The sequence below is a fragment of the Lycium ferocissimum genome, chromosome 6 (assembly GCF_029784015.1).
Source record: "Lycium ferocissimum isolate CSIRO_LF1 chromosome 6, AGI_CSIRO_Lferr_CH_V1, whole genome shotgun sequence".
Lineage (NCBI taxonomy): Eukaryota > Viridiplantae > Streptophyta > Magnoliopsida > Solanales > Solanaceae > Lycium > Lycium ferocissimum.
In genome coordinates, this window is record NC_081347.1 from 4,637,161 (window position 1) to 4,647,916 (window position 10,756).

At 36.9% G+C, this 10,756-nt stretch overlaps 1 protein-coding gene across 1 annotated transcript; it reads right to left on the minus strand.

Moving 5' to 3' along the window:
- Positions 1-1,953: 1,953 nt before the first annotated feature.
- On the minus strand, positions 1,954-10,019 carry LOC132059007 (pentatricopeptide repeat-containing protein At1g28690, mitochondrial). Its single transcript, XM_059451466.1, has 2 exons — positions 8,292-10,019; positions 1,954-2,555 (listed from the first exon to the last, which is right to left on the minus strand). Exon 1 carries the CDS (start codon positions 9,872-9,874, stop codon positions 8,342-8,344), a length of 1,533 nt encoding a protein of 510 aa, XP_059307449.1. The 5' UTR covers positions 9,875-10,019; the 3' UTR covers positions 1,954-2,555; positions 8,292-8,341.
- Between the last annotated feature and the right edge of the window lie 737 nt (positions 10,020-10,756).

The following is a 10,756-nucleotide window of genomic DNA, read 5'->3' on the forward strand; positions in this document are numbered from 1 at the left end:
TTTGCAGATGCGATCACGAATCAAATTAGATCAAAACTAGGGTTTAGGAATGCTGCTTCTCATTTAGGCACCTTGACTGGTCCATCAGTCACCTGTTATTTCTTATCAGCACATGTATCAGTGACTCTATCCATCAAGGTTTAGACAGGTGAGAACAAATCACTTATTAGTAATTTTTGTCTCATTTTAATGAACTTAAGATTTTTGATTTTCTACTTTACTATATTGATCACTATGTCACTCCCCTAGGTGCTTGTACATAAATTCATTTTCTTAATAATTATGATCTTCGAGTCAGCTTGCGCAACTTAACTACTTCGATGAATATCTGTTACCTTTCCGCCTGCAACTCTAATCCATACTTGAGCGATGAAAAAATAGCACCTACCACTTTTTGTCTTTACTAACCACAGAGTTTGAACCCTGCTCTCTAGTCTCCACTGTCGTGTGGGGGTGTTTTTGTTTTTTGGCGGGGCGGGGGGGGGGGGGGGTTGCAAACGTCTGTACAGAGTTGGTATCGTTTAACAATAGTGTATTTCTTGGTTATCACTTGGATTATGTTCGACTATTTTGGATTAGATGGATAATTAAATCAATTTAGCGATGAATTTCTTCATTTCAATGGAATTGTCGTGCTTAATCTTTAATGGATGATGCCAACTTTATATTTTAACATTGTATGTACGAGTAATTTTCGCATTCCGTCCTTTAGCTCCGCCTGTACATCCCTACTTAAACCATTCATAACAACCTGCTTATTCTTCACCTACTAAGGCCTCCTTTTAAAAAGAAACATTCACAACAACAACTTCATACTATAATTTTATTATTATTATTATTATTATTATTATTATTATTATTGTTACCGAATATGAAATTATAAATAACATGTTGGTAATAAAAATAGTAACTTATGGTCTGAGAAACCCAAGTCTGGCACAACTGTTTCCCAGTATAAATGTCCTCAGTAATTTCCGTAAGTTTTAGTTACATTTCGTTTTCAGAAACTAGGGGACCATTCTACAGATTAGAGCTAAGAAATGCTTTTTGAGTAGCTACAGACAGTAGCTACCACCATTGACCTATCCACCTACAACAACAATACTTATGGCTAAAAGTTGAAAACCCCTTCCCATATGCCCACTATTCATTGGTCCATTTGAACTGGTCTCCACAGCACTCAAAACTGAACTTGTCTGGTTTCTTCCTAGAAGATATTCTCGGTTTTGTTGTTGGAATCACAAACATTCCAATCTAATATCTTCCTTCATTTTACTCTCTTTCTTATTCATCTTAATGAACAATAAACAATCGGTTCAGATATTCACGAACAAGAACTTATTGGGTTCTATGTCCCAGAAGAATCTTGGCTCCGCCACTGGTCACTTGCACTGTTCTAAAAACATATAGGCTTTTGTAAAGTCTACCAATTATCCAAATTCTTCGTGATAATTCGCATGGTTAAGTAAAAGCTTTAACGTATAAGCTTTCCTAAAAGAGACTAAGCACAGGTCTAAAACGTATAAGCCTTCTTAAAAGAGACTAGTTAAGTTTGCTTATAATCACACACCCGTCTCTAAACGTACCAGCTCTCGTTTAGGATACCAGTGATCACTACCCCCGTAGTCCTAACTGCTCGTTCTCATTACGTTGTTTGTAGAAGAGAAAAGGCTTATATGGCTACAAGATAATATTACTACTACTAGTTTTATGGATTTCATGAGCTTCAAGGGACTGGATGCAAATAGTAAAACATTAGGTTGTTAGATGCATATGTATTCAAGTATAGAAATCTTTACCAAAAGACATCAATCTTTGCTGAAATTTGGCTAAAATTTGACAAAACAAAACAAAAAATTAAGTTGTCAACGTTGATGGACCCAATTAGTCTTTAATAAAACTTACTCTAAAGGGACTAGAAAAGACTTTGCTCATTTTTATTCCAGACACAAGTTATCAGAAAAAAGAACTCATTAATGACCATCAGATCAGATTGATGTAGACTTTGTGTTTACAAAAACAAAAAAGAAAAATGAAGAGCCAATTCCTGCATATTCAATTCAATGACAACTTGCAAATTTTACAAGGTGCTTGTTGATTAACCCTCTCTCCTAGGCATAAATGATAATGGTCCTATCAACAATGAATAAGGGTTTTAAAAGGTACTTTACATACACCGGCTTTTTTCAGGGGTTGGATATAGTAGTCCTTCTTATGGACTATAATAATAAAGAAGAAAGAGACCAGCACAAATTCATATTTCCAAGGCTAAGGTTAACATCATAGGTGTGGGGATGGTTACCTGTTCCTTGAGTCTAATGAGAAATTTCCTCCATGAAACAGATGGCATAGTGACTAGTTAATTGGGATTGAAGATGAAAGCTCCATTGCTAGAGACCTGATAGCGAGACCTGGTGACCGGTGGGCAGGAGAATAGAGATTGATCGATTTTCTTGATAGGACTTCCCAGCTATCTCATTTATGTGTATATAAGATCTTGTGAAGAGGATCAGTTCATGCAAGATACTTGTAGCTCGGACGTTAAGTGACATTGACTATCTGCATTAAGTTCCAGAAAAATTTAAAATCAGACTTCTAACTACCAAAAACACGAGCGGAAAATGAAAAGAAAAATCTCAGTCACCATGTAGCTTCAACCTGCATATGCTTTGTTAGATTTGCAGCTAGGAATGGTGTCATGACATGCATTCACCCCCCTTTTCTAATTTGTGGATGGGGTGTTCCGGTCAAAAAAATTTCAGTTTCTCTTGACAATATTAACTACGATTAGTGTTAATATCAAAATTTCTCAGTTTCTCTTGACAATATTAACTATCAGTAGTGTCTAGGCTAGCTTGCGTCCACCTCGACTTATTCCACGGGTACCTGGCGGCCTCCCACCAGCATAGGTATCGGGTAACTTAATCCACCAACGCTTGAACACAGGTAGAAATAATCTAGTGTTTTTGCCTCTGCTGGAGTTGCTTCATGTTTCTCGACCCACTTCATTGACCATTTCGCCACACACTTGGGTGCTAATAACTTATAACTACGATTAGTATTACCCGATTCTCGAAAACATTTCCCACTGTAAACAAACTAGAACTCCAACGACAAACTACAGGAGAAAGCAAAACAAATAATCAGTTTGGTAATGGTTCCATCCATCCACCAAAAAAAAAGATTGTATATGCCTCAATCACAATTTGAGCACCAACTTTGAAAGGCCAAAATACTGTAGTTGAATTTGATAACAGCAGTGATACAAATTAATGCTGAGAAATTAAATAGAGGTTAGTCTAATTATATAGAACAGAGAACCTATAATCATACTCTTTAATCTCTAGAAATCTATGTGTAGCTAAAGCAACACATAAAAAATGGAAGTCCCACAGGGTTGTATAATCGACAAAAGCAACCTAAACTAAGTATATCTTTCAGTCAGTATCAAAATCCAGTTATAGTAAACACGAGTGGCACTCACAAAAGAGTGCGCAGGTTCAGAACTCACACCTCCATCCAAGATGGCTCCCACCAGCAGTTGTTGGAGAATCAGCTTTTAATATCGGCTTTATAAAATTACCAAAGGGATTGTTTTTATCAAGGAGTGGTAATGGTGAATGGTCCCTGACCTTTCCTCCATCCCCAAAGGTAAAGGAAAGCAGGTTCATCATAATAACTGAACAATCAAAAGAGAAAGGCATGGATGACCACATAACATTGTCCTTTATTATTTTTTTCTTTTTTCTTTTTGGTTACGTTGCAAGATTGCTTTTTGTCTGTGTCCCCCCATTCCTCAAGGTGGAAGTGGGAGATTGACTATACTACCGGCAAACTGCTCTTATTATAACATTCAGCCATAAAACCATAACAGGACCAATATCAACTTAATCAAACAGATGCTTAAATGAAACAGTGAAAGATTCATCTGCCGGATAGCCTTGGACATCGATATAAATTGATGCATAAGCACCTAGATACTTGCTGCTCAGCACCTTTGTGATCTATATTAGTCATGATTTTTATTTTCCTGATATTTAATGGTCAAATAAAAATTCTGCAAATTAAACCAAACATGCAATTTGAACTGACTGCGGTGCAACCTTTGCATCAGTGCCTCCCATTCTTGAGGTGGCTTTGGGGAGATTGAAAATTCTAGCATAAAGCTGCTCCTGGTATAATGTTCTCCCGGAAAATCACACTGGACAACGTATCAATCAATCAAATAATTCAGTGGAAAAATGTAATTGCACCCACATAATAGCAACGGAATTCGATTTTCTTAGATGTGCTAACAACTGACATAACTACTTGTGTATAAAGCAGAACTTGAGACTATATCTTCACCACCTAACACCTTTATACCACGCTAACATCTTTTGATATTTAATAATATTTCTTGTTTTAATCAAAAGTAAATTGCTCTTCAAGTCAGAGCCATTTGAAACAATTTTTGGTAGTTGTGAAAGACCAAGCTGAATATCTTAACAAAGCTCAAAGAATGAATTCACCAAGTATTAGCCAAGGAAAAAAGCTGAAATTTTCTTTTGAAAAATCACAAGCTTAGCATCACCATTATTAATTTCCGCCCTTCAACAACCACTAAGGAGGGGTTTCATGATAAATTTTAAATTGTGAAATCTGCTAAGAGAAAGAAAAGGTAATTCTTTTATCTCACCAAAGTGAAAATCTGAGAAGTATTTTCATGGCCCAAATATAAGGTTAACTAGAAAACAAGCTTGAATTATCACTTAACGAGTTAATGTACCAATGTTCCTCACATCACAATAATCCCCTTGGACCTCCATATCTTATCCCAACAGACCAAGATGGTGCCAGAGGATAAAAATAAAGTCAATTACACAAAAATAAATTACCCCCCTGCAGCTCCCCCACCCCACCACCCCACCGCCAAGGACTTCAATAGTAAGTGCAATTAAAAAGAGCAATTTAGAAAGAAAATCCAAACAATTCATATGACCCTCAAAATCTCCAGCATTCAATCATGGGACTACATGAAAGTCAAAAATAGTTCATTCAAGCAGCAGGAAGCTGTAAGAGTGAACTACAGGCTACCTTTTCCTGATTGTTGGAGTTGTGTGATCATCTCATTCTAAAAGCTTAGGTTGTTAGAGAGCACACTTATTTGCTTAATTATGTTTCAAAACGCCCCCTCTTGTGCGGGCTTGATTCTTTTTCATGGGCCAAGCACGTGGAAATTCTTTTAGCTAATGGGTGGCGGTGAGACTCAAACCCAGGACCTATGCCATCTCTACTACCATGTTGAAGTTGTGTGACCATCTCATTAAAAGCATAAGATGTTAGAGAGAGCACTCTTTTATGTACTTAATTATGTCTTCAACATTGATGAATACGGCTACTTATATCGACTTGTAATGGCTACCTACATCGACTTGTAAAGGGTTAACACAAATTGGCACCAAAAGCAAAATTGAGAAACAGGAATACACACCTTCCAAGTCAGTTGTGCATGCTCAATCAGCTTAAGCTACTTAACCCAAAGAAGCAGCATATCCAAAATATCCACAATGCAGCTTAATAACATGAGAACTAATTGGGCTGGGAATGAAGGAGTAATGGGTCAAAGAATCAGGACTAATCTCCTAAATTGTTGTAATCTCAAAGGCATAAAACAAGCGCCTCATTAATCACAGCAGGAAAAGAACAAAAATTCCTTTTGTCCAAATTTTACACCACTTACCGGAGGCTCAATTTCAATAAAATGAACTTAGTGATATCAATAGGTTTTCCTCATTATTTATTGACACTTTACTTTTGGCTTTTCTTTATTCAAATAAATCATAAATCCACTAGCTTTCAGAACATATTTAGTCTTCTGTATTGAGGAAACTAATTAAACTCTGCCCATATTCACTTTTATTTCCTCCTGCACTTGCATTAGTGCATAGCCTTGAGGATATCGACTCCAGCTCCTTCAATTTAAATACTTCTTCTATGAAAATATAACCACAGGAGATATAATAAATTGTAGAAAGAACTCTAGGGACACTAATAATGTATGAAATCCATGAGCTGAAAAGAATACCTTTATACACAAAACACCAGTATTTTGATGATAGCACTGCCCTTTGCAAGGTCCTATTCATGCATAAGAATAATGATTAGTCAACAACATCCAATTAAAAACAGAATTTGTTACTAGCTCAAGATGAATATCGAGGGGGGGGGGGGGGAAGTAGACTGTTTATTTTATCCAGCAAGTATTAATATGCAGTATTCTTCTGATGGTACCAATGATCATGAAGCAAGAGGCCTTACACGTGTAACTCCTGTCAAGATACGTCCTCTTGACAACTTCACAATCATGAGATAGCAATTTTAACTTCCAAGCATAGCACAAAATTAAGAATTTAGTTCCACAAATCCTGAACTGAAGCATGATGCTAAGTCCTTACTTATCAACGCCTGGACCAGATTAAGGAAATATGTATTTTTTTAAAGAAGGATCAGAGGGTTACAAATAAGGATGATGAAACTGCCATAACCAACTAAAGGCATATGCAAAAGCAAATTTAACATGCCTAAAATCCATACATATGTATAAATATTATAAGACCTACTTCACTACAAGTTGTCCAAAAAATATTGTTTTCCATAATGGTAAAAGTTATTTTCTCCAAGAAGTCAAGTTCCCCAGAAAACGAATAAGTTTAACACATCAATTGATAGATTGTCTTAGGCATTCACTTGATGCTGGTTAGGCAGGCTAGGACTACGTACTTGAGCCCCGTTTTGCTTTAGGTTAGTTACGCATAAGACTATGATGGTAAAACTTACAATTTCCATGAAATCTAGTCAATTACAAAAGCTTCATTTTGGACATCAATAGATAGAGTGTCTACTTGTTAGGCCTTAGTCGACACTGAATTAGGCAGTCTACGGGGATTGACTTGAGCTCCTTGCAATGCTAAGAACTACATATTTTGAATGTTATGAAGCCGCTAGGAATGCTTCTTGTATACATAAACCTTCACCGGCTATTGATTGTGAAGCTCAATAGAATGGAAAAAACTTTGACAAATGAAAACACGCTCCACTTGGTCAGGGTCCAAAATTTAAGTATCTGCCTCTGATTTGGTATGAATAGGTTTCCAATAGTCTCGCCATGGCCTAGTTTCAGCTGACAACCACTTCTCGCACATGGCAATACTAGATGTCCAACCTGTTCCAAGGATTAGTTCAAATAGAAACTTTTTTCCAACAAGGCAAACAATTTTATTAATGGTGGGACAAACCCTGTATAGAAGTCGTGTATCAAAAAGTAGAGAACTTACACAAAAATATGATTATCTACAAAGGACACCAATCATCTATACACACAGGGACCTTGTGGCTGCACCAAAAGGAAACTAGAAACAGATATCACTGTCAACCCCCTTTAAACGCTCTCCTATTAATATCCGCCATGTTACCCACATGAAAGCTAGCGGAGCAATCCATGCCCTATCTCTTCTATTCCTCATTTTGAAGGCCCAGATATGCAACACTTCCTTCACTGTGCACGGCATCACACATTGTACACCGAACAAATTGAGGACCACCTACAACAAATGTGTTGCCATCTCCCAATGCAACTGGAGGTAATCTATATTTTCACCTGAACATCTTCACAAGAAGCACGAATTAATATAGTAATCCTCCTCTTCCTTAGATTCTCCATTGTTAATATCTCTTCCTCAGCTGCCAACCAAGCAATGAAACACGCTTTCCTGGGTGCCCCGGGAATCCTGATCGATAATGCAGGAAAGTGGACTCCTCTCTCACTAGCAGACTCTGGTAGTATGATTTGACTATGAACAAATTATTCCTCTTCACTCCCTTACACTTGGATGCTTTGTGCATCGGACCCTGCTAACGCGGGATGCTTTGTGAACCGGGCTACCCTTTTTACTCCCTGACACAAGCACAGATAGTGGAAGATTTGAATTTAAAAGATCAAACAATAGAAGGATTGAATCCTTCAAGAAGATAGAAACAAACTCGTATCCTCATACAAGGATGAAGAAAGCCAAACCTTACAGCTGTATAGGTATATTTTCCATTAGGTATTTTCATCTAGTCACATATCAATTTTCGATCTTCCTGCTCAGCATGATTAAGTAGATACAGGTTGGACACGATGCCTTTCTTTATCGTGAACTTCGATTCTCTAGAGATTTTAAACTGTATATGAAAGAGAAAAAAAAACACAAGTTATCAGATTAACTGAGTGAAAACGCTTCGTAAAAAAACAAGTGAAATCATGCTACTATACCTTAGTTATGTTTGTTGTCCTGCAAAGAAAGCTTTCAAACTGCCATCACTGCCAACTGAAGCCTGTGCCTTTTGATACTCCTCTAATCTTCATAATCTCCCTAAGTTCACTCACACCGTCCCATCTCCCAGCATCTGCTAGAGCATTAGATAGTGCAACATATGCCCCTGGACGACTACTACTACTCAGCTTGAAAAGCTCATTGGCAGCTAAATTAGCCAATTCCACATCTCCATGCAGTCTACAAGAACTGAGTAAAGCTGCCCAAACATCAGAATCTGGCCTTTCAGTCATATTAATTACAAACTCTAATGCCTGATTTAAGCTCCCTGAGCGGCCCAAGTTATCAACCATGCAAGCATAATGCTCCATCCTTGGCTTCATAGAGTAATCTCTTTCCATGCTTTCAAAAATCTCTCTTCCTTTAGCAACTAGCCCCGAATGTGCACAAGCAGAGAGAGCACTTAGAAATGTAACATAGTTTGGAACAACGAGATGATCTATTTGCATTATACTAAATAGTTCAAGTGCCTCATTAGGGTACCCGTTTTTCCCATATCCGTCAATCATCGAAGTCCATGAGAAGACATTCTTCTCGGGCATGTGGTTAAAGACTCTTCTTGCATCCTCAACCCATCCACACTTTGAATACATGTCAATTAAAGCACTTCCAATTTTCACATGTTCAATTAAGTCAGTCTTCATTAACTGTCCTTGAAATTGTTGACCAATTTCAAATGCTGCTAGAGCAGAACAAGCTCCAATAACACTTGCAAAAGTAGAAATATTCGGCCTAAAACCCAAACGTTGCATGTCAATATAAACCTCAATCGCCTTCTTAGCATTTTCAACCTGTTTACTATAACCTTCAATCATTGCATTAAACACCACAACATCTTTCTCCATTGTTTTACAAAACACATCCTCAGCATCCTCAATACAGCCCTGATTCATATACCCCGTTATCAACGACGTGGAACAAACTACATTCCTTTCCAACATCAAATCAAAGACTCTCCTCGCATAATCCACCCTTCCAGTCTTCACATACGAATCGATTAACACAGTATAAAGCACGTCATCACCCTCATCAATGCATTTAAATATCCGGGCATGAACCTGTTTTCCAATATATCGCGAATACAGCTCAGCATTGCTACTAGTAGACCCTTTCAAGATCATCGATAACGTAAAACGATCAGGTTTTTCACCTGAAAAACACAGCTTTCTAACAATATTAAAAGATTCTAAAACAAACCCATGTTTTACATAACCAGAAATCATGTAATTATAAGCAGAAAGAGTTGGTTGAGGCATTTCATCGAACACTCGGCGCGCATAAAAAAGACAAGATGATTTTAAATGAAGTATTAGAAGTTTAATACATATATTAGTATTGGGTTTATACCCAGTTTTAATAATATATGAATGGATCTTTTGGCCGTAAATAGGAGTGTCTGAATTGATATAGTGTTGTAAAAATGATGGCAGTGAAGAAAATTTTGGTGGCCATAAAAGGTAATTAGTTTCGGTTTCTTTTAAGGATTTGATTTTGGGTATTTTGGTAATTATTTTCATCTTCCACTTTGGAATGAAAGCTCAAGACTGTGTCTTATGCTACATGGCCATGGCTATAGAGCTTGGGTTTGTATGCAACGGACCGAAGGAGAAAGAGGCGCTAAAGTTTTGCACTTCTGCTTATTTCTTACCCCCTCTGTCCAAAAAAAAAAAAATTGTCATCCTTTGTTTTTTAATCTGTCTTAAAAAAATTATTCTTTTTATATATTTAGAAATAATTTAATTTACAATTACACAAATATGTAAGACTTATTTTAAATCACACATTTCAAAAGTATTCCGTTATTTCTTAAATTTTATGTCAAATCAAAAGAGGATAATCTTGCCCATTTCCAATCCTTGGAAATGAAATTGGGCAATTCGCAGTAAAGTCCTTATTTTGGGGTGGTCTTTAATTTTTGTCCATCAAAATAAAAGTATATAACTTTTGCCCTTTGCCTAAAACCTCGGTGTTCCGGATTCGAATTTCTGCTGAAGCGAAAATTTTAAAAAAAAAAAAAAAAAATCGTAGCCGCCACAAACTCTACCTCTATTAGGCATAGTTTGCCCGCAAAACTCTCCATAAGGCGAGTTTTGTGCAAATTATGCCTACACCTAGCTGAGAGTTTTGCGCAAATTATGCCTTAAGGTAGAGTTTTGCAGGCAAAATTCTGCCTTGCGAAATTCCTTCTTTTTTTTTTTTTTTTACTGAGATTTGAACTCAAAACCTTGGAGTATTAGGCGAAAGAAAAAAAATTAAAGACCACCAATTTGAAGGGCAAAAATTAAAGACCACCCCACAAGAAGGGTAATCCGTGAAAAAAATGAAAAATGAAAAATAGCAGTCATCATGGAGTTCCAAATTTTCCATATAAAACTCTGAGGACATTTCATGGAATTTCA

Excerpts from the sequence above, each read along its gene's own strand:
- LOC132059007 (XM_059451466.1), bottom strand. The coding sequence starts at position 9,874 with ATGAAAATAATTACCAAAATACCCAAAATCAAATCCTTAAAAGAAACC.